A 24,550-nucleotide genomic window follows, 5' to 3' on the forward strand; every position below is an offset into this window, starting at 1 on the left:
CAAGGAGAAGTACAAACTACTGCTCAATGAAATAAAAGAAGGTACAAACAAACAGAAGAATATTTCATGCTCATGGATAGGAAGAATCAATATCGTGAAAATGGCCATACTGCTCAAGATAATTTATAGATTCAATGCCACGCCCATCAAGCCACCAATGACTTTCTTCACAGAATTGGAAAAGTTCATATAGAACCAAAAAAGAGCCCACATGGCCAAGACAATTCTAAGCCAAAAGAACAAAGCTGGAGGCATCGCGCTACCTGACTTCAAACTATACTACAAGCCTACAGTAACCAAAACAGAGATATATCTCTGTTGTTTGGTACTTGTACCAAAATGGAGATATAGACCAATGGAACAGAACAGAGGCCTCAGAAATAACACCACACATTTACAACCATCTGATCTTTGACAAACCTGACAAAAACAAGAAATGGGGAAAGAATTCCCTATTTAATAAATGGTGCTGGGAAAATTGGCTAGCCATATGCAGAAAGCTGAAACTGGGCTGGACGTGGTGGCTCACACCTGTAATCCCAGCACTTTGGGAGGCCGAGGCAGGTGGATCACGAGGTCCGGAGATCGAGACCTGGCTAACATGGTGAAACCCCATGTCTACTAAAAAAAAAAAAAAAAAAAAAAATTAGCCAGGTGCAGTGGCAGGCGCCTGTAGTCCCAGCTACTCGGGAGGCTGAGGCAGGAGAATGGCATGAACCCTGGAAGTGGAGCTTGCAGTGAGCCAAGAGCGTGCCACTGCACTCCAGCCTGGGTGACTGAGCAAGGCTCCGTCTAAAAAAAAAAAAGAAAAAAAAAAAAAAGAAAATGTGGCACATATACTCCATGGAATATTATGCAGCCATGAAAAGGATGAGTTCGTGTCCTTTGTAGGGACATGGATGAAACTGGAAACCATCATTCTGAGCAAACTATCGCAAGGACAGAAAACCAAACACCGCATGTTCTCACTCCTAGGTGGGAACTGAACAATAACACTTGGACACAGGGCAGGGAACATCACACACCAGGGCCTGTCATGGGGTGAGGGGATGGGGGAGTGATAGCATTAGGAGAAATACCTAAGGTAAATGACAAGTTAATGGGTGCAGCAAACCAATGTGGCACATGTATACATATGTAACAAACCTGCACATTGTGCACATGTACCCTAGAACTTAAAGTCAAAAAAAAAAAAAAAAAAGAAACACTCAAGTATACCAAAAGACTTGTATATTTTCACAATACCATGTAACCGGGTCTGCCCACTGCCATCATCTTTTGCTACCATTTCCACTGATTTATAATCTTCGAAATGGGCTAGTGTTTCATTGGAGGATTTCCATTCTAGCATTAGTGAACTGAAATTATCAAACTTTCTCCTATGTTGATCAAACACTGCTAGTTCCAGGACTGTGTCCCTCAGTCTTGACACAGGAATCTGCATTAAAATAAAAAGTAATAAAACAAAAATTTAAAAATCAATAGCCTAAGAGCTAGTAAGACATCTCTAAAGCTAGGGATTGAGTTTTCTCTCAATATTTTTACTTTAACAATTTGCAAACTTTTGCTATTGAAAGAACAATATAATAATTACCTATATACACACACTTCACCTGGATTCACCAGTTCTTAACATTTAGTTACATTTGCCTTTTCTCTCTCTCCCTCTCCTTCCTCACCTTCCATATATGGATGTTATTTTGTTTTGTTGATGTAGGCATCATTGCACTTCACCCCTAAGTATTTCAGCATGTATCCTAAGAATACGAGAACATTCTGCTATGTAAGAAACAGGTATCACACATAATAATATTAACACTAGGGCCGGGCGCGGTGGCTCACGCCTGTAATCCCTGCACTTTGGGAGGCCGAGGCGGGCGGATCACGAGGTCAGGAGATCGAGACCATCCTGGCTAACACGGTGAAACTCCGTCTCTACTAAAATACAAAAAAAAATTAGCCGGGCGTGGTGGCGGGCGCCTGTAGTCCCAGCTATTCGGGAGGCTGAGGCAGGAGAATGGCGCGAACCCGGGAGGCGGAGCTTGCAGTGAGCTGAGATGGTGCCACTGCACTCCAGCCTGGGCGACAGAGTGAAGACTCCGCCTCAAAAAAAAAAAAAAAATAATAATAATAATAATAATAATAATTATAATATTAACACTAATTCAATGTCAGCAAATGTATAGTCAATATTTTCATTTCCCAAAACATCCCCCCAAAATGTTTTTAAATGTTTTTTAGTTTAGATCTAGAAGTTAATTAAGGTATATGTATGCATTGTATTTGTTTACCTCTTTAGTATATTTCAATCTAGAAAAGGCACATTTGCCCTTTTTTGTTATTGTGTTTCATGGTATTGAATTTTTTGTAAAGTCCAGGCCAGTTTTTGTTTTGTTTTTTTGAGACAGGGTCTCTCTCTGTTGCATGGGCTGAAGCACAGCAGTGTGACCATGGCTCATTACAGCCTCAACCTCCCAGGCTCAAGTCATCCTCCCAATTCAGTCGCCTGAGTAGCTAGGACTATGGGTGTATGCCACCACACCTGGATAATTTTTTTAATTTTATTAATTTTAATTTCAATTTATTTTTAAAATTTTTTTTCCATAGGTTTTTGGGGAACAGGTGGTATTTGGTTACAAGAGTAAGTTCTTTAGTGATGATTTGTGAGATTCTGGTGCACCCATCACCCAAGAAGTATACAGTGGACCCGACTTGTTATTTCTTACCCCTCTCCACCTTTCCCCCGAGTCCCAAAGTCTATTGTGCCATTCTTTTACCTTTGCATCCTCATAGTTTAGCTCCCACTTATGAGTAAGAGCATACAATGTTTGGTTTTCCATTCCTGAGCTACTTCACTTAGAATAATAGTCTCCAATCCCATCCAGGTTGCTGCAAATGCCATCAATTCCTTCCTTTTTTTTTTTTTTTTTTGAGATGGAGTCTTGCTCTGTTGCCCAGGCTGGAGTGCAGTGGCACAGTCTTGGCTCACTGCAACCTCTGCCTCCTGGGTTCAAGCAATTCTCCTGCCTCAGTCTCCCGAGTAGCTGGGATTACAGGTGCGTGCCACTATGCCCGGCTAATTTTTTTGTATTTTTAGTGGAGACGGGATTTCACTGTGTTAGCCAGGATGGTCTTGATCTCCTGACCTCGTGATCTGCCTGCCTCGGCCGCCCAAAGTGCTGGGATTACAGGCGTGAGCCACTACACCCGGCCCTAATTCATTCTTTTTTATGGCTGAGTAGTATTCCATCATGCATGTGTGCGTGTGTGTGTATCACAATTTCTTTATCCACTCGTTGATTGATGGGCATCTCAGTTGGTTCCACATCTTTGCAACTGCAAATTGTGCTGCTATAAACATGTGTGTGCAAGTATCTTTTTCGTATAATGACTTCTTTTCCTCTGGGTAGATACCCAGTAGTGGGATTGCTGGATCAAATGGTAGTTTTACTTTTAGTTCTTTAAGGAATCTCCACACTGTTTTCCATAGTGGTCATACTAGTTTACATTCTTACCAGCAGCGGAGGAGTGTTCCGTGTTCACCGTATCTACACCAACGTCTATTATTTTTTGATTTTTTAAATTATGGCCTTTTTTTTTTTTTTTTTTTTTTGAGATGGAGTCTGGCTCTGCTGCCCAGGCTGGAGTGCGGTGGTGAGATCTTGTCTCACTGCAAGCTCCGCCTGCTGGGTTCAGGCCATTCTTCTGCTTCCGCCTCCTGAGTAGCTGGGACTACATGCGCCTGCCGCCATGCCTGGCTGATTTTTTGTATTTTTAGTAGAGACGGGGTTTCACCGTGTTAGCCAGCATGGTCTTGATCTCCTGACCTTGTGATCTGCCCGCCTCGGCCTCCCAAAGTGCTGGGATTACAAGCGTGAGCCACTGCGCCCAGCAATTATGGCCATTCTTGCAAATAAAAGCATAAAGTAGGGAAATGACACCCTATTTAACAAATGGTACTGGGATAAATTGGCAAGCCACATGTAGGAGAATGAAACTGGGTCCTCATCCCTCACCTTATACAAAAATCAATGCGAAATGGATCAAGGACTTAAATCTAAGACTTGAAACTATAAAAATTCTAGAAGACAACATTGGAAAAACCCTTCTAGATACTGGCTGAGGTAAGGATTTCATGACCAAGAACCCAAAAGCAAATGCAATTAAAACAAAGATAAATAGCTGGAACTTAATTAAACTAAAGAGCTTTTGCACAGCAAAAGGAACAGTCAGCAGAGTAAACAGACAACCCACAGAGTGGGAGAAAATCTTCACGATCTATACATCTGACAAAGGACTAATATCCAGAATCTACAATGAACTTCAACAAATTAGCAAGAAAAAACCAATCTCATCAAAAAGTGGGCTGAGGACATGAAGAGACAATTCTCAAAAGAAGATATACAAATGGACAACAAACATGAAAAAATGCTCAGCATCACTAATGATCAGGGAAATGCAAATCAAAACCACAATGCGGTATCACCTTACTGCTGCAAGAATTTTTTTATTTTTTGTGGAGATGGGGTCTCACTGTGTTGCCAGGGCCGGTCTTGAACTCCTGGGCTCAAGCAATCCTCCCACCTCGGCCTCCCAAAGTGTGAAACCTGCATCTCTACAAAAAATAAAAAAGATTAGTCACGTATGATGGTGTACACCTGTAGTTGCAGCTACTCAAGAAACTGAGGTGGAAGGATCGCTTGAGCCCAAGTTCAAGGTTACAGTGAGCTATGATTGCACCACTGCCCTCTACCCTAGGTGACAGAGTGAGACCATCTCAAATAAATAAATAAGGACCAGGCATGGTGGTTCACATCTGTAATCCCAGCACTTTGGGATGCCAAGGCGGGCAGATCACTTGAGGTCAGGAGTGCGAGACCAGCCTGGCTAACATGGCGAAACCCTGTCTCTACTAAAAATACAAAAATTAGCCAGGCATGGTTAATTACAGGCATGGTGTGTGCCTGTAATCCCAGCTACTCAGGAGGCTGAGGCACGAGAATTGCTTGAACCTGGGATGTGGAGGTTGCAATTAGCCGAGAATGCACCACTGCACTCCAGCCTGGGCGACAGAGTGAGACTCTGTCTCAATGAATGAATGAATAAATAAATAAATAAATTCAATGTTATACTAGAGCAGGCTCATAGGTAAGCTGATTGTTAGCATCTCTTTACAACTCTGAATAGTGATATCATATTGGTAATCTGAAATTGGCCATGACGGGAATATTCACACCATAGAATTTGGCACATGTTACAAATTGGGTCCCCCTTAGTATTTTTATTTTTTTTTTGGAGAGTCTGTTAAAAATTTACTTGCACATAATATCAGGTTGCACCACTATTAGTGATGCCAAATTTGATGATCTGCTGAAGGTGGTGATTGCCACTGGAGATCTCTCCAGTATAAAGGTATGGTTTCCCCTGTGTGAGTGATAATTTGAAATCTTGAGACTATCCCATTTCCCAACAAGCTTTCACCTACTAGTCTTAATATCCATTGATGATCTTTGCCAGGACCAATTATTACAAGGAGGATTACAAAATCATAAATTTCTAATTCTATGATTCATTTTATATAAGCTGGTATTTTCCTGGAAAAGAGCATCCTTTTTTCTCTTCCATCCTCCTTCTCTTCCTTCCTTCCTCAATTCATTTCTCTTCTCTTTCTCCCTCCTTCTGTCTCTCTTTCTTCCTTCATTTTCCTCTTATAATCTTTTTTTTTTTTTTTTTTTTTGAGACGGAGTCTCACTCTGTCGCCCAGGCTGGAGTGCAATGGCCGGATCTCAGCTCACTGCAAGCTCCGCCTCCTGGGTTCACGCCATTCTCCTGCCTCAGCCTCCCCAGTAGCTGGGACTACAGGCGCCCGCCACCTCGCCCGGCTAATTTTTTGTATTTTTTAGTAGAAACGGGGTTTCACCGTGTTAGCCAGCATGGTCTCGATCTCCTGACCTCGTGATCCGCCCGTCTCGGCCTCCCAAAGTGCTGGGATTACAGGCTTGAGCCACCGCGCCCGGCCTCCTCTTATAATCTTGAGCATCACTATGGGATCATGTTTTTGTTTTTTTTTTGTTTTTTTTTTTTGAGATGGAGATCTCACTCTGTCACCCAGGCTGGAATGCAGTGGCATGATCTCGGCCCAATGCAACCTCCGCCTCCCCAGTTCAAGTGATTCTCCTGCCTCAGTCTCCCGAGTAGCTGGGACTACAGGCGCCCACCACTACGCCTGGCTAATTTTTTGAGTATTTTTAGTAGAGGCGGGGTGTCACTATGTTGGCCAGGCTGGTTTTGAACTCCTGACCTTGTGATCCACCTGCTTCGGCTTCCCAAAGTGCTGGGATTACAGGAGTGAGCCACCGCACCCGGCTGGGATCATTAATTTTAAGTTGATATTTCTGTCATTATTTTTTAAAAGATATTTAAGGGGTACAAATGCAGATTTCTTACATGCATGTATGACATAGTGGTGAAGTCTGGGCTTTTACTGTAGTAAACATTGTACTCAACAGGTAATTTTTCAACCCTCTGCCATTATTTTTTGGATGCTCAAATTATCTACAATTTGGACAGCAGGGGTCCCTTCAAGTCAGCTTCTTTTTGAGAAGTCACTATTACTCTTTGAGTGCTTCTTTGCTTTCTAACACAAGTTGTTTCAGAATCATTGTGCACTTTCCCTACTGAGCTGGAATCAACTAGTTCTCCAAAATGCTCTGATTCCTTTAAATGGGGACTAGTGTTTAGAAACCAAGATGTTTGTACATCACTGTTGGGGTGTAGGCCCTTTCAGTGAACAGAGCTTGTAAATAAAATTTGTTTAAAAAAAGTATCATAAGTTGTACAGCAATTTTAAAACATGTCTGTAAATTCTCTCATATATGTGAGACATACATATATACATACATATATACACATACATATATACACACACACATATACACATTCTTTGACAAGATGACTCAATGACTCAACATCATAAATATCCCACTTATTCCAAGTTAATAAATAAATTTAACACAATCTCAATAAAAATACCAGGAACACAAATAAATATTTACAATAATTAGCTGTCCATGAAGCTAATTAAGCAGAGACTTTTAGTAGCTACACAGGTCAAAGAGTACAGATGTTACAGAACTAGTTCAGAAAAGTCACTAAATAAATGTTCTCAGCAAAAACAAAAAAACACAAGCAACCACAAAAGCAGGGGAGGGGAAGAAGCTTATTTCAGAGTTGCTACATTACATTATACTAAATGTTGAGTTTTTAACAAAAGATTATTAGAAATGTAAAGAAATAAGTATGACCATACATGAGAATAAAAGCAGTTTCCATAGAAACTGTCCTTGAGAATGCCCAGACATTGAGCTTACAAGACAAATACTTCTTTTTTCTTTTCTTTTCTTTTTTTTTTCTTTTTTGAGATGGAGTCTCACTTCATTGCCCAGGCTGGAGTGCAGTGATGCAATCGTAGCTCACCGCATCCTGTGCCTCCTGGACTCAAGCAATCCTCCCACCTCAGCCTCCCAAGTAGCTGGGACTACAGGCATGCACCACCATACATGGCTAATTTTTGTATTTTTGTAGAGACAGGGTTTTGCCATGTCACTCAGGCTGGTCTTGAACTCCCGAACTCGAAGGATCTGTCCACCCCGGCCTCCCAAAGTGCTGGAATTACAGGTATGAGCCACCATGCCTGGGCCAGACAAAGACTTCTTTTTTATTTTTTGAGACAGAGTCTCACTCTGTCACCAGGCTGGAGTGCAGTGGCACGATCTTGGCTCACTGCAACCTCCATCTCCCGGGTTCAAGTGATTCTCCTGTCTCAGCCTCCCAAGTAGCTGGGACTACAGGCATGCGCCACCATGCCTGGCTAATTTTTGTATTCTTAGTAGAGACGGGGTTTCATCAGATTGGCCAGGATAGTCTTGAACTCCTGACCTCATGATCCACTCACCTCAGCTTCCAAAAGTGCTGGGATTACAGGCGTGAGCCACTGCGCCCAGCCAAAGACTTCTAATTAACTTTACTGTCCAAAGAACTAAAGGTATTCATGTTTGAATAACTAAAGGAAAATACAAAAGTGGTATCACATTACATAAAGAATACCAATAAAGAGATAGAAGTCATAACAAAAAAGAACCAAAAAGAAATTCTGAAGTTGAAAAGTACAATAATTGAAACAAAAAATTAACTAGAGGAATTCAACAGCAGATTTGAACAGGCTGAAGAAAGAATTGGAGAACTTGAAGATAGTCAACTGAGATTATCCAGTCTGATGAATAAAAAGAAAAAAGAATGAAAAAAAAGAACAAACATCAGAGACCTGTGGAACACCATCACGTGTATCAGTATATGCAAAAAGGGAATGCTAGAAGGAGAGGAGATAGAAGAATAGAGGAAGAAAGAATATTTGAAGAAATAATGGCCAAAACTTACCAAATTGATGAAAAACATTAATCTAAACATTCAAGAAGCTCAAACAACATCAAGTAGAATAAATTCAAAAAGATTTACATCTGAACACATCATAATCCATCTGTCCAGAGTCAAAGATAGAATCATAAAAACAGAAAGGGAAGGGATTCACCCCTCATTAAGGGATCTTCCATGGGATCAATAGCTGATCTTCCATTAGAAACCATGAGGACCAGAAGGCAGTGAGATGACACACTCAAAATGAAAGAAAAAGGGCCAGGTGTGGTGGCTCACACTTGTAACCCTAGCACTTTGGGGGGCTGAGGCAGGTGGATTGCCTGAGCTCAGGAGTTCGAGACCAGCCTGGGCAGCATAATGAAACCCCATCTCTACTAAAGATTTTTTTGGTTGCTGTTATTTATTATTTATTTTTGAGATGGTCTCGCTCTGTCACCTAGGCAGGAGTGCAGTGGTGCCATCTCTGCTCACTGCAACCTCTGCCTCCTGGGTTCAAGTGATTTTCCTCAGACTCTCCTCCCAAGCAGTTGAGACTACAGGTGCACGCCACCATGCTTGGGACATTTTTTGGTATTTTTAGTAGAGACAGGGTTTCACCATATTGGTCAGGCTGGTCTCAAATTCCTGACCTCAAGTGACCCGCCTGCCTCAGCCTCCCAAAGTGCTGGGATTACAGGTATGAGCCACTGTGCCCAGCCACTTCTTTCTCCTTTTTCTTTCTTTTTTTTTTTTTTTTTTTTTTGAGATGGAGTCTTGCTCTGTCACCGAGGCTGGAGTGCAATGGCACAATCTTGGCTCACTGCAACCTCCGCCTCCCAGGTTCAAACGATTCTCCTGCCTCAGCCTCCCAAGTAATTGGGATTACAGGCATGCACCACCATGCCTGGCTCCTTTTTGTATTTTTAGTAGAGATGGGGTTTCGCCATGTTTGCCAGGCTGGTCTCAAACTCCTGATCTCAGCCCCTTGACTGCCCCATTCTACAAGCCACAGTAACGACAGTCCTAAGACAGAGGGACCGCTTGGGTGGGGACCCTGCCTGGAGTGGCGCCCAGGCATTTAAAATTAGCTGAGTGTAATAGCACGCACCTGTGGTCCCAGCTCCTCGAGAAGCTGAGGTGGGAGGATCACTTGAGCCCAGGAAGTGAGGCTGCAGTGAGCCATAATCATGCCATTGCACTCAGCCCGGGCAACAGAGTGACACCCTGTCTCAAAAAACAAAAAACAAAACAAAACATTGGACACCAAATCTCAGTGGAATTTCCTGTTTGGTAAACACATTGATGTCTTCCACCTGATATGTTTTCACCACATCCTAACTCCATGGAGAGGGCATGGAAGCTCCGTGTCTGGGACTCTCTGAAGATCTTTCTCAAAGGATACAAAAGGATTTGTATCCTTTATAATGAAACTGTGAGTCATTCTAACAAACTACCAAACTTGGTCAGAAGTGTGTGTGGCCTGTGAGTCCCTCAATTTGCAGCTATCATCCAAAGTGAGGGCAGTCTTGTTGGGAACTGCGCCCTGAAAACTGTGGAGTCCGAGCTAACTGCATATTGGTGTCAGAATTGCATTGTGGTATTGCCAAGGGTCACTCTATTAAAAAGATATAACGATTGTAAATGCATATGTACCTAATAACAGAGCCTCAAAATACATGAAGCAAAACCTGACAGAATTGAGGAAGAAACAGACAATTCAATAACATTTGGAGAGAGCTTGTAGATAGTTGAACAGGTGGAGATTCCCAGAGGATGGCATGCGAGGGAGGGCATGGAAGCTCAACACCCCATTCCTATACCTCACCCTATGTATCTCTTCATCTGTGTCCTTTACAATATCCTTTATATATAAACTGGTAAACATAAGTAAATATTTCCCTGAGTTCTATGAGTCACTTTGTGTCCGTAATTGGTTCCTTCCGGTGGGTTCTTGGTCTCGCTGACTTCAAGAATGAAGCCGCAGACCCTTGCAGTGAGTGTTACAGTTCTTAAAGATGGTGTGTCTGGAGTTTGTTCCTTCAGGTGATCAGATGTGTCTGGAATTTCTTCCTTCTGATGGGTTTGTGGTCTCGCTGACTTCAGGAGTGAAGCTGCAGACCTTCGTCCTAAAGCTTTTAAAGGTGGCACGTCTGGAGTTGTTCATTCCTCCCGGTGGGTTCGTGGTCTCCCTGGCTTCAGGAATGAAGCTGCAGACCTTTGTGGTGAGTGTTACAGCTCATAAAGGTAGTGCAGACCCAAAGAGTGAGCAGCAGCAAGATTTATTGTGAAGAGCAAAAGAACAAAGATTACACAGCCTGGAAAGGGACCTGAGTGTGTGGTGCCGCTGGCTCCGGGGCCAGCTTTTATTCCCTTATTTGGCCCCTCCCATGTCCTGCCGATTAGCCCATTTTACAGAGTGCTGATTGGTCCGTTTTTACAACGTGCTGATTGGTGCATTTACAAACCTTTAGACACAGAGCACTGATTGGTGCGTTTACAAACCTTTAGCTAGACACAGAGCCCTGATTGGTGTGTTTACAATCCTTTAGCTAGACAGAAAAGTTCTCCAAGTCCCCACCCGACCCAAAAGCCCAGCCAGCTTCACCTCTCAACTTCAGCAAATTAATTGAACCCAAAGAGGAGGTCAGGGGAACCCCAACTTGAGGCCAGTTGGTCAGAAGTTCTGGAGGCCTGCATTTGCAACTTGTGTCTTAGGTGGGGGCAGCCTTGGGGACTGAGCCCTCAACCTGTGAAATTTGACAGTAGCTCCGGGTAGATAGTGACAGAATTGAATTGGAGGACACCCAGCTGGTGTCTGCTGCTTGATACGTGGGGAAAAACGCATACATTTGGTTACAGGAGTCTTCTTTTTTCTTCTTCCCTCTCTCATATTTTTCATGAAACAGAAATCTTCTGTGTTAATGATTGTGGTGGTGTGAGAGCAGAGGAAAAACATAGTTTGAGAGTTTTTTTGCGAACAATTGGTGTGAATGAGGTGGGATTTGATAGAATGGCACTGTGGCACAGAAACATGTGGTTTGGGATGAGAAAGGATGAAAGGATGGGGGATGAGGAACCTTTAATTCCTGGGTGGCTACCTTGTTATCCATGGTATGAAACTGCAGCTGTGCTGTATTCAGTTACTAAGGGTAAAAGTTAACCAGTGCAATTTAGAGATGGTGGTAGACTCAACAGGGTGGTAAACGCTGTTGTTTTTCTTTCCTTTTTCTTTTTTTTTTTTGAGACAGGGTCTCACCCTGTCACCCAGGCTGGAGTACAGTGGCACAGTCTTGGCTTACTGGAGCTTCCACTTCTCAGGCTCAAGCAATCTCCCCACTTTAGCCTACCCAGTAGCTGAGACTACAGGAGCACGTTACCTTGCTTGGCTAATTTTTAATTTTTTTTTTTTTTTTTTTTGAGACAGTGTCTTTCTTTGTTGCCCAAACTGCAGTGCAGTGGTGTGATCTCAGTTCACTGCAACCTCCGTCTCCTGGGTTCAAGCGATTCTCATACCTCGGCCCCTGAGTAGCTGGACTCACAGGCATGTGCCACCACACCTAGTTTTTGTATTTTTAGGTTTCACCACGTTGGCCAGGCTGGTCTCGAACTTCTGACCTCAAGTGATCCCCCCCGTGTCAGCCTCCCAAAGTGCTGGGATTATAGGCATGAGCCACCACACCCAGCCTTAAATTTTTTGTAGAGACAAGGTCTCATTATATTGCCCAGGCTGGTTGAGACCCTGCTTTATTTATTTATTTTTTTAAAATTTTTGTCTATTTATTTATTTTGAGACCAGGTTATGAGACTGGCTAAGTTTTGTATTTTTGGTAGAGATAGGTTTTGCCATGTTGCCCAGCTGGTCTCCAACTCCTGGGCTCAAGTGATCCACCTGCCTTGGCCTTCCAAAGTCCTGAGATTACAGGCATAAGCCACTGCATCCATCCGGGACCCACATTTCTTTAAAAAAAAAAAAAAAAAAAAAAACAGAGGGGGGGATTTAAATTTAAAAGTATGTTCTCTAACCACAATGGAGTGAAATCAGAAATCAGTAACAGGAAATCTGGAATATTCACAAACGTGTGGAAATTAAACAAAAACACTTCTAAATAACCAATAAGTTACCAGCCACAGCAGCCAGGCTGGTCTTGAACTCCTGACCTCAGATGATCCACCCACTTCGGCCTCCCAAAGTGCTGGGATTACAGGCGTGAGCCACAGCACCTGGACTAAAAATAAAATTAAAGGCCAGGTGCAGTGGCTCGTGCCTGTAATCCTAGCACTTTGGGAGGCTGAGGCAGGTAGATCATGAGGTCAGGAGATTGAGACCATGATGGCTAACATGGTGAAACCCTGCCTCTACTAAAAATAAAAAAAAAAAATTAGCTGGACTTGGTGGCGGGTGCCTGTAGTCCCAGCTACTCGGGAGGCTGAGGCAGGAGAATGGTGTGAACCCAGGAGGCAGAGCTTGCAGTGAGCCGAGATCGTGCCACTGCACTCCAGCCTGGGTGACAGAGCAAGACTCCGTCTCAAAATAAATAAATAGATTAATTAATTAATTAAAGAAAAATTCCAATTATGATAGCATCAAAAAAGCAAAATATTTAGGAATAAATCTAATGAGTGTAAAACTTGTATACCCTAAACAGGAAACACTGTTGAAAGAAATTAAAGATACGAATAAACAGAAAGGCATCCATATTCATAAATCAAAAGACAATATTATCAAAATGGCAATACTCTCCAAACTGATCTACAGAGTCAATGCAATCCCTATCAGAATCTCTGCTGGCTTCTTTGCAGAAATTGACAAGCTGACCCTAAAAATTTATGTGGAAATGCAAGGGACCCAGAAGAGCCAAAACAATCTTGAAAAAGAACAAAGTTGCAAAATTCATACCTCCCAACCTCAAAACTTACTACAAAGCTACAGTGATCAAGACAGTGTGGTACTGGCATAAAGATGTATAGATCAATAGAACAGATTTCAGAGTCCAGAAATAAACTGTCATGTTTATGATTAATAGATTTGTAACAAGAGTGCCAAGACAACTCAAAGGATAAGAAATAATTGTTTTCACAAATGGTGCTGGGTCAAGTGGATACCAACATGTAAAAAAAATGAAATGAAGCTGGGCACACTGGCTCATGCTTGTAATCCCAGCACTTTGGGAGGCCAAGGCGGGTAGATCATTTGAGATCAGGAATTGGAGACCAGCCTGGCCAACATGGTGAAACCCCGTCTCTACTAAAAATAAAATATTAGCCAGGCATGGTGGCAGACACTTGTAATTCCAGCTACTGGGGAGGCTGAGGCATGAGAATAACTCGAACCCAGGAGGCAGAGATTGCAGTGAACCAAGATCACACCACTGCACTCCAGCCTGGGCAATAGAGCAAGACTCAGTCTCAAAAAAAAAAGAAAAAAGAAAAAAGAAAAAAAAAACCAAAACACAAAAATGAAGTTATATCCCTACCTCACACCATAAAAATCAACTCAAAGTGGATTAGAGAGCTAAATGTAAGAGTTAAAACTATAAAACTCACAGAATAAATCAAAGGCATAAATCTTCATGCTCTCAGATTAGGCAATGGTTTCTTAGATATAACACCAAAAGTACAAACAACAACTATAGTAACAAAATTGACAAATCAGAATTCATCAAAGTTAAAAACTTTTGTGCTTCAGAAGATGTCATCAGAAAAGTGAGGCCAAGCATGGTGGCTCATGCCTGTAATCCCAGCACTTTGGGAGGCCAAGGCTGGAGGATCACTTGAGGCCAGGAGTTTGAGACCAGCCTGGGCAATATAGTGAGACCTTGTCTCTACAGAAAAAAAAAAAAAAAAAAATTAGCTGAGTGTGGTGGCATGTGACTGTAGTCCCAGCCACTTAGGAGGCTGAGGTGAGAGGATAGAGAGCTTGAGCCCAGGAGTTGGAGGTTACAGTGACCTATGATCATGTCACTGCTCTGCAGCTTGAGTGACAAAGTGAGACCCTGTGTCTTAAAAAAAAAAGTAAAAGATAACCTATGTGATGAGAGAACATTTTTGCAAATCATATATCTGAAAAGAGACTTGTATGTAGAATATAAGAAATGAAGAACTCTTACAACTCAATAAAAAGACATATAATTCAATTAAAAATTGACAAAGGATCTGAATATACATTTGTCAAAAGAATATATACAAATGGCCAATAAGCACATAAAAAGATACGCAACATAGGCTGGGCATGGTGGCTCACACCTGTAATCCCAGCACTTTGGGAGGCCAAGGCGGGTGGATCACCTGAGGTCAGGAGTTTGAGACCAGCCTGGCCAACATGGTGAAACCCCATTTCTACTAAAAATACAAAAATTAGCCAGGCGTGATACTGCATGCCTATAATCCCAGCTACTCAGGAGGATGAGGCAGGAGAATCACTTGAACTTGGGGGCTGGAGGTTGCAGTGAGCCGAGATCGCACCACTTCACTCCAGCCTGGGCGAAAAGAGTGAAGCTCCATCTCAAAAAAAAAAAAAAAAAAAAGATACACAACATAATTAGACAGTGGGAAATACAAATCAAAACCACAATGAGATACCACTTTATACCCACTAGGAAGGCTATAATCAAAATGACACATAATAGCAATTGTTGGCAAGGATATGGAGAAACTGGAAGCCTCATACACTGCTAGTGGAAATGTAAATGGTACAGCCACTTTGGAAACAGCTGGAAGTTCTTCAAAATGCTAAGCATGGAATTAACATAAAAACCACCAATTCCACTCCTAGCTATATACTCTAGAGAAATGAAGACATATGTTCACATAAAAACTTGTAGATGAATGTTCATGGCAGCATTATTCATAATAGCCAAAGGTGGAAACAACACATATATCCATCAACTGATGGCTGGATAAACAAAATGTAGTATATCTACACAATGGAATATTACTTAGCCATTAAAAATGCACTACTGATACAAGCTTGAAAACATGCTAAATGAAAGAAGCTAGGCACAAAGGACACATATTGTATTATTCCATTCATATGAAATGTCAGAATAGGCAAATCCACAGAGACAGAAAGTCTATTAGTGGTTGCCAGGGGTTGAGAAATGGAGGAAATAGGGAGTGACTGCTAATGGGTATGGAGTTTCTTCCGGAGAAAATGAAAATGATCTGAAGTTAGATAGCAGCGATGGTTGCACAACTTTGATTTGAACATTTTAAAAGGGTGATCTGCTGGGCGCGTTAGCTCACACCTCTAATCCCAGCACTTTGTGAGACTGAGATGGGTGGATCCCTTGAGCCCAGGGGTTCAAGACCAGCCTGCGCAACATGGCGAAACCCCATCTCTACTAAAAATACAAAAAATTAGCCAGCGTGGTGGCACACACCTATAATCCCAGCTAACTGGGAGGTTGAGGTGGGAAAATCACCTGAGGGGGAAGTTGAGGCTGCAGATAGTGCCATGTACTCCAGCCTGGATGACTTGAGTGAGACCCTGTCTCAAAAAAAGAAAAAAAGGGTGAATATATGCTAGTGTAGGTCAATAGGGTGATGGATAATCATGTCTGTAACTTAGTCTCAAATGGTTCAGGGAAAAAGTTCTTTTCTTGCAACTTGTCTGTAAATTTGAATTATTTCAAATGAAAAGAAAAATGCCATTGAATGACAATGATGTTATAGGGGTAACTTTTATTCTACTCCACTCAGAGTGCTTTAAAAAAAGTAACTCCTTCATAAACTTCAAATAATATTTAATGTGAAGTCTGACTCGAAAAAATGAGTTCACAACCTATAACATCCCATACTGTTGTTCTTCATAATAAAAGGCAGTATGGCACAAATAACATGTGCTTTGGAGTCAGACAGAATGTGTTCCTTTCTAGCTTTGTGACTGAGAAAATTAATCGACTTTTAGGAGGCTCAGTTTTCTCATCCAGAAAATGGGAATAACTAATTGATTGCTCTGTTCTGTATAGGCTAAGTAATGACTTCTATGCTCCCAAGCTTGGACCTGTACTCAACATTGTTTATTATATAATATGATGTTCTACTTTCTAGGATAGATAACTCATTTATTTTTCATACCCCATTTCCTACTTAGTAGCTACATTATTGCTTACCACTATTCTTCATGATTGGTTTGGAGAAGAGGTAAATTTTATTACTTATTAATATTGTTAATAAAAGATTTGGTAGCAAAGGATATCAGCAAAATTTGGAAGTTATGTAGTCAGATCTTAATTGTCTGTTGCCATTATCACAAGCTGATTATGTACTTAAGTATAGTAAACAAGTGTAGCCAATTCTAATCTAGTTTAATCACCTCTCCTCAGACACTATCAGAAAATGAGTAATGAATAAAATAATTTATTCAATGTTGATAAGTGGAGAAATGGGGACCTTTGTGCACTGTTGGTAAGAATGTAAGACAGTACAGCTGCTGTGGAAAACGGTATGGCGGTTCCTCAAAAAATTAAAAATAGAATTACCATATGATCTGGCAATTCCACTTCTGGATATATACCCCAAAGAATTCCAGACTATCTCTAAAGCATGGAAGATAAAAGTGCCAACTTAGTTGGAAACATACTCTGTACTTACCAGCTGTTTGTTGTGCTGCGGCAGAGGACATGGCTGGGCACCAGCTGGCACCTTGTATACTGGCGTTACTGACATACTGGCAGGGTGGGCACATATGAAGCGAACCTGCAAAACCTCTACAGCTGGACTAGGGTTCAGGACACCTGGATGATTTCCAATTCGGAATGTGAGAACCTTTAAGGAAATATCAAAGCAAGAGATAATTGTGGGTAGATACTTGATGCCAATATAAATGTGTTAGAATTATTCAAATTCCAGCATAGAGAGTCCCTTTCACATTATAATCTGACAAATCCCTTAAAGACATTATAGTTCTTAATTATCTGTGCTAAAGGGCATTAATAATATCATGAAACTTTGAAAACAAATGGAACATTAAAAAAATCTAGGCCGGGCGCGGTGGCTCAAGCCTGTAATCCCAGCACTTTGGGAGGCCGAGACGGGCGGATCACAAGGTCAGCAGATCGAGGCCATCCTGGTTAACACGGTGAAACCCCGTCTCTACTAAAAAAAAATACAAAAAACTAGCCGGGCGAGGTGGCGGGCACCTGTAGTCCCAGCTACTTGGGAGGCTGAGCCGGGAGAATGGCGTAAACCCGGGAGGCGGAGCTTGCAGTGAGCTGAGATCCGGCCACTGCACTCCAGCCTGGGCGACAGAGCTAGACTCCGTCTCAAAAAAAAAAAAAAAAAAAAATTCTAGGTCAGGCACAATGGCTCATGCCTATAATCCCAGCACTTTGGGAGGATCACTTGAGTCTAGGAGTTCAAGACCATCTTGGGCAACATAGTAAGACCCCATCTCTACAAAAAATCTAAAAATTAGCGAGGCATGGTGGTGCACGCCTGTAGTCCCAGCTACTTGAGAGACTGAGGCAGGAGGATTCCTTGAACCCAGGAGGTCAAGGCTACAGTGAGCCATGTTCATGCCACTGCACTCTAGTCTGGGCAACACAGTGAGACCCTGTCTAAAAAAAAAAAAAAATCTAACTTTGACTGGGTATGGTGGTGTGTACCTGTAATCTCAGCTACTTGGAAGTCTGAGTCAGGAGGATTGCTTGCGCCTAGGAGTTCAAGACCAGCCTGAGCAACATAGTGAGACCCTGTCTCAGAAAAAAAAAAGAATCTAACTTTGACCAATTACTTCAGTCTTTTCCTCCACCAAATATTTTGTTACAAGTTCATAAAAAGTGAAAAAACTAATTTGTGTTTCCACTTATTTCTAGTAGAAGTACTAATGAATAACGGAATGTGGAAACAAAAATAAGTTAGGAAACTTCAAATGGGGGTTAATTAGGCCTGAAATTACTAATAGCTCACTCAACAAACTAGGAAAAGAAGGAAACTATCTTAACATAATAAAAGCCTTATCACAGCTAACATCATACTCAATAGTAGAAGACTGATTCCAAAAATGGGCAAAGGCCCAGTGCGGTGGCTCGCACCTGTAATCCCAGCAATTTGGGAGGCTGAGGTGGGTGGATCACCTGAGGTCAGGAGTTTGAGACCAGCCTGGCTGATATGGTGAAACCCCATCTCTACTAAAAACACAAAAATTAGCCGGGCATGGTGCCACACGTCTGTAGTCCCAGCTACTCGGGAGACTGAGGCAAGAGAATTGCTTGAACCTGGGAGGCAGAGGTTGCAGTGAGCCAAGATCATACCATTGAACTCCAGCCTGGGTGACAAGAATCAAACTCCGTCTCGAAAAAAAGAAAAAAGAAAGAAACTGAAAATAACAAGTATTGGTGAGGTTCTGGAGAAATGGGAACCCTGGTGCACTACTGGTAGGAAAGTAAAATGGTACAGCTGCTGTGGAAAATAGTATGGTGGTTCCTCAGGAAATTAAAAATAGAATTACCATATGATCAAGCAATTCCACTTCTGGGTATATATACCCAAAACAATTAAAAAGCAGGATCTTGAGAGATAGCTGTATTTGTTGACAGCATTATTATTATTATTGCTAGTATTATTATTATTTGAGACAAAGTCTCACCCTGTTGCCCAGGCTGGAGTGCAGTGGCATGATCTTGGCTCACTGTAACCTCCGCCTCCTGTGTTCAAGAGATTCTTGTGACTCATCCTCCTGAGTAGCTAAGACTACAGGCACACACAACCACACCCTGTTAATTTTTGTATTTTCAGTAGAGACAGGGCTTTGCCATGTTGGCCAGGCTGATCTCGAACTCCTGGCCTCAACTGACCCACCTGCTTCAGCCTCCCAAGGTGCTGGGATTACAGGTGTGAGCCACTGTGCCTGGTCAACAGCAGCATTATTCATGATTGCTAAAACCTTACTCTAAGCAACCCAAGTGTCCATCAATGGATGAGTGAATAAGCAAAATTTCTTTTTCTTTTCTTTTTTTTTTTTTTTGAGAGTGACTCTTGCTCTATTGCCCAGGCTGGAGTGCAATGGCATGATCTCGGCTCACTGCAATCTCCACCTCCCAGGTTCAAGCAATTCTCCTGCCTCAGCCTCCCAAGTGGCTAGCATTACAGGTGCCCACCACCACGCCCAGCTAAGTTTTGTATTTTTAGTAGAGATGGGGTTTCACCATGTTGGCCAGGCTGGTCTCGAACTCCTGACCTCAAATGATCTGCCCACCTCGGTCTCCCAAAGTGCTGGGATTATAGGCATGAGTCACTGCACCCGGCCGCAAAATTTCACATATACATATATATATATAATTTTATATGTACATATTTTATATATACATATATATATAAAGGAATATTATGCAGCCTTAAAAGGAAGGAAATTCTGACGTATGCTACAATGTGAATAAACCTTGAGAACATTATGTTAAGTGAAATAGGCCAGTCATAAAAAGAAAAATATTATATGTATTCCATTTATATGAGGTACTTAGAGTTGCCAAAATTAGAGACAGAAAGTAGATTAGTGGTTGCCAGGGGCTGGGGTGAAGCAGAAATGGGGAGCTATTCTTTTTTTTTTTTTAAACAAAGTCTCGCTCTGTCACCCAGGCTGGAGTGCAGTGGTGCGATCTCAGCTCACCACAACCTCTGCCTCCCAGGTTCAAGCAATTCTTCCGCCTGAGCCTCCTAAGTAGCTGAGATCACAGGCACATGCCACCACACCCGGCTAGTCGTTTTGTTGTTGTTGTTTTTGTTTTGTTTTGTTTTGTTTTAGCAGAGAGGGGTTTCACCATGTTGGCTAGGCTGGTCTCATACTCCTGACCTCAAGTGATCCAGCTGCCTCAGCCTCCCAAAGTGCTAGAATTACAGGCATGAGCCACCACACCCAGCCAGGAGTTATTCTTTAATGGGTATAGAGTTTTAGTATGTTTTGTTTGTTTGTTTTTTGAGATGAGATCTTGCACTGTCACCCAGACTGGAGTGCAGTGACTAGATCATAGCCCACTGTAACCTCAAACTACTGGGCTCAAGTGATCCTTCTGCCTCAGCCTCCCAAGTAGCTAGGACTATAGGTGTCTGCCACGATACCCAGCTAATTTTTTATTTTTTAGTAGGGACAGGGTCTCACTATGTTGCCCAGGCTGGCCTTGAATTCCTGGCCTCAAGTGATCCTCCTGACTTGATTTCCCAAAGTGCTGGGATTACAGGCATGAGTCACTGTGCCCAGCCTTAGAGTTTCAGTTGTATAAGATGAAGAGATGGATGGTAGTGATGGCTGCACAAGATTATGAATGTACATAATACTATTGAACTGTACATTAAAAAAAAAAAAATGATTAAGATGGTAATTTTAGGCCGGGTGCGGTGCCTCATGCCTGTAATCCCAGCACTTTGGGAGTCTGAGGTGGGCAGATCGCCTGAGGTTAGGAGTTGAAGATCAGCCTGACCAACATGAAGAAACCCCATCTCTACTAAAAATACAAAATTAGCCGGGTGTGGTGGCGCATGCCTGTAATCCCAGCTACTCGGGAGGCTGAGGTAGGAGAATCGCTTGAACCCAGGAGGCGGAGGTTGTGGTGAGCCAAGATCGTGCCATTGCACTCCTGCCTGGGCAACAAGAGCAAAACTCTAGCTCAAAAAAAAAAAAAAAAGAAAGAAAGAAAAAAAAGGATGATAATTTTATGTGTATTTTACCACAATAAAAAATTGAGGAGGAAAATAAGTAATTAGCTCTGAAATTACTAATAGCTAGTTATATATACAGTAAAGTTCACTACAAATATTAGAAAGAAACCTATGCAGTGAGCTATGATTGTTCCACTACACTCCAGCCTGGGCAGCAGCGTGAGACCCTGTCTCTAAAAGATAAAAATAGGCCGGGCGCGGTGGCTCAAGCCTGTAATCCCAGCACTTTGGGAGGCCGAGACGGGCGGATCACGAGGTCAGGAGATCGAGACCATCCTGGCTAACACGGTGAAACCCCGTCTCTACTAAAAAATACAAAAAACTAGCCGGGCGAGGTGGCGGCGCCTGTAGTCCCAGCTACTCGGGAGGCTGAGGCAGGAGAATGGCGTGAACCCGGGAGGCGGAGCTTGCAGTGAGCTGAGATCCGGCCACTGCACTCCAGCCTGGGTGACAGAGCGAGACTCCGTCTCAAAAAAAAATAAAAAAAAAAAAAAAAAGATAAAAATAAATAAATAAAATAAAATAGAATGAAGTTTATGGATTACAGCACAGTTCCTACCAAGTTAAAATCTTACATTGATTTCCTTATGTGCTGGTTAGCTTTGCTGTTTTACAGTCATACCTTGAATTCTCAAGCCCAGTAAAACTGCAAATCTTTGTTACTGATTTTGATAGAAGTACAGCACAGCTGTGAATGAAAACTATGTAAATCCACCAGTACCTCCAAAAATAATTAAAACTCAGCTGGGCGCAGTGCCTCAAGCCTGTAATCCCAGCACTTTGGGAGGCCAAGGTGGGTGGATCACTTGATTCCAGGAGTTCAAGACCAGCCTGGCCAACATGGTGAAACCCTGTCTATACAAAAAAACAAAAATGGCTGGGCACAGTGGCTCATGCCTGTAATCCTAGCACTTTGGGAGGCCGAGGAAGGCAGATCCCAAGGTCTGGAGTTTGAGACCAGCCTGACCAGTATGGTAAAACCCCGTCTCTACTAAAAATACAAAAATTAGCCAGGCGTGGTGGTGCGCTCCCGTCATCCCAGCTACTCAGGAGGCTGAGGCAGGAGAATCTCTTGAACCCAGAAGGCAGAGGTTGCAGTGAGCCGAGATTGCACCACTGGGCAATCTTGACTCCAGCCTGGGCAACAGAGTGAGACTCCGTCTCAGAAAAAAATTAGCTGGGCGTGGTGGTGTGTGCCTATAATCCCAGCTACTCAAGAGGCTGAGGCATGAGAATTGCTTGAACCCAGGAGGCAGAGGCTGCAGTGAGCCGAGATGGTGCACTGCACTCCAACTTAGGCAACAGAGTGAGACCCTGTCTCTAAATAAATAAATAAAAATAATTAAAAATAATTCAACTGATAGAGGGCAATATATTTATTATTCTTATCAGTGTAGATCTAATTAGTTCCTCAAAATTGCTAACCATAAATGATACTTCAAAGTTTCCCTTCCTTGAATTCTTACAGTTGGGAAACTAAATATCCTAAAGTCTACAAAACAAGGAAGTGAATTATAATGATAATGTGGTTGCAAATAATGTGAAATAAGCTCATTACTACAGAAAGAGCTTGTTTAGCTCATGAACTGCTGGAATTCTTGGATGAGCAAATTGAAACCTCTGGGTACATTTTAAGGATAATAAGGTTTTAGAAAAAACAATCCTTTGATCAATAATTAGAATTTTTCTGTTTAGTCCATAAACTAAATTCAGTGGAATCTAAAAAGGAATGGCTGGAAGTACAAAGGATTTGGAGTATTATACTAAAGAAAATGTTATAAAAAACTGTTTTCCTACTTGTTCCCCTAAATCCAGGCATTGGATCCGGTAGATGTACTGGTTCTGTTTTCTCTTAGATGGCAGCCACACTTGTGCTATTCCAATCTTCTCTGTCTTCTCCGCACTCAATTCCAAAAAAAATCGGGAGGGCTCCAAGATCCATGGACGAGGACCCCCTTCAAATACCATTTCCTTCACAGACTGCCATGTCACCAATGCCACTTCCACAGGATTTAGAGCCTGAAGATATTTAAAGAAATTAATCCCTGACAGGTTAGGGAATTCAATCATTTTCTAAAGTGAAACACTAGTTACTGAATATGCTGCAAATGACATTAAACTTAATTCCCAAATTAAGAGATATGTATGCCATGCCTCTCACTTGGAATGCTTCTCAACCTAATCTGGATCCTACCTATCATTTGAATCTAACTGTTAGGTTACTTTATCCATTAATTTGTGTCCAGTCATTCTAGACCACACCACTTCTGCATCCTCTAAGCTCTTACAGTATTTATCTGTACCATTCATTTGTACACTGTTCATTTCCTAATGTTATTATATGTATGTCAAATGCTATGTATAAATCTAATAATTTTTGTCGTTTTCTCTAGTTATATAAACTCCTTAAGAGGAGTCAGTATCTTATACCTAATTTGTTTTCGTATTTCTCTTCTTCACTGGGATTTAGTACAATGTTGTGCACAGAAAAGGTATTGTATAAATAACTGCATAAGCATTTTTTTCAGGCTAGAGAATGAAAGATAAGATGCATAAGCATTTTAAACTGATATTTTACTACAGTATCAAAGAACTTCTGCCCTAAAAGTATATAAAAATAATACATCTATACACTTCACCATATTTCTCCAAGAACTTTATAAACTAAGAAGTAGACAAGATAGGTATTACTCAATTCAGTATAGAGGAGTTGTATCCCATTTATAGATGAGGAAACTGGCATTAGGGGAATGAAGTATTCTCAAATTGTAGGTTATTTTTGTATGGCACACAATGTCCACAACAGTGACTAATTTTTTTTATTATACTTTTAAGTTCTGGGATACAAGTACAGAATGTACAGGTTTGTTACATAGGTATACATGTGCCATAGTGGTTTGCTGCACTCATCAACCCGTCATCTACATTAGGTATTTCTCATAATGCTGTCCCTCCCCGACTCCCCCACCCCCCCAACAGGCCCCGGTGTGTGATGTTCCCCTCCCTGTGTCCATGTGTTCTCATTGTTCAACTCCCACTACAGTTGTTAAAACGAAGTAGAGAGTTTTAAAACTAAATAGAGAGTTGAAGCAATTATTCTAAAAATGTAAGCAAACTATGCTTTTTTTCTGGAACTGTTCAGTCATATTTATTATTGAGTACTATTAAAACTGAACATTCCTATCCCTGATGGTAGTATTCTCTTAAATAATGTGTATATAATTCAATAAATATTCACTTATGAGGATACAGTAATAGAAATTCAAATAAAGTCTTGTCTTACAGGGGAGCCCACAGTCTGGCAGAGACAGACTTAGAGTAGGTAAAGAGTACAATAAGTATTGCAAAAAGACATGTGGCCAGATGCGGTAGCTCATGCCTGTAATCCCAGCACTTTGGGAGGCTGAGGTGGGTGGATCACTTAAGGTCAGGAGTTTGAGACCAGCCTGGCCAACATGGTGAAATCCCATCTCTACTAAAAATA

At 41.8% G+C, this 24,550-nt stretch overlaps 1 protein-coding gene across 2 annotated transcripts in view; it reads right to left on the bottom strand.

Moving 5' to 3' along the window:
• NUP210L (nucleoporin 210 like) overlaps nucleotides 1–24,550 on the bottom strand; it is a 170,117-nt gene that overhangs the window by 91,871 nt on the left and 53,696 nt on the right. For both annotated transcript variants that reach the window (XM_025405070.1, XM_025405061.1), the window contains exons 15-17: nucleotides 22,864–23,085; nucleotides 17,005–17,178; nucleotides 1,246–1,438 (exon numbers count right to left, since the gene is read on the bottom strand). In XM_025405070.1, coding sequence (XP_025260855.1) covers nucleotides 1,246–1,438; nucleotides 17,005–17,178; nucleotides 22,864–23,085 — 589 coding nt within the window. The remainder of the gene's footprint in view (nucleotides 1–1,245; nucleotides 1,439–17,004; nucleotides 17,179–22,863; nucleotides 23,086–24,550) is intronic.

This window comes from Theropithecus gelada, chromosome 1, assembly GCF_003255815.1.
Source record: "Theropithecus gelada isolate Dixy chromosome 1, Tgel_1.0, whole genome shotgun sequence".
Lineage (NCBI taxonomy): Eukaryota > Metazoa > Chordata > Mammalia > Primates > Cercopithecidae > Theropithecus > Theropithecus gelada.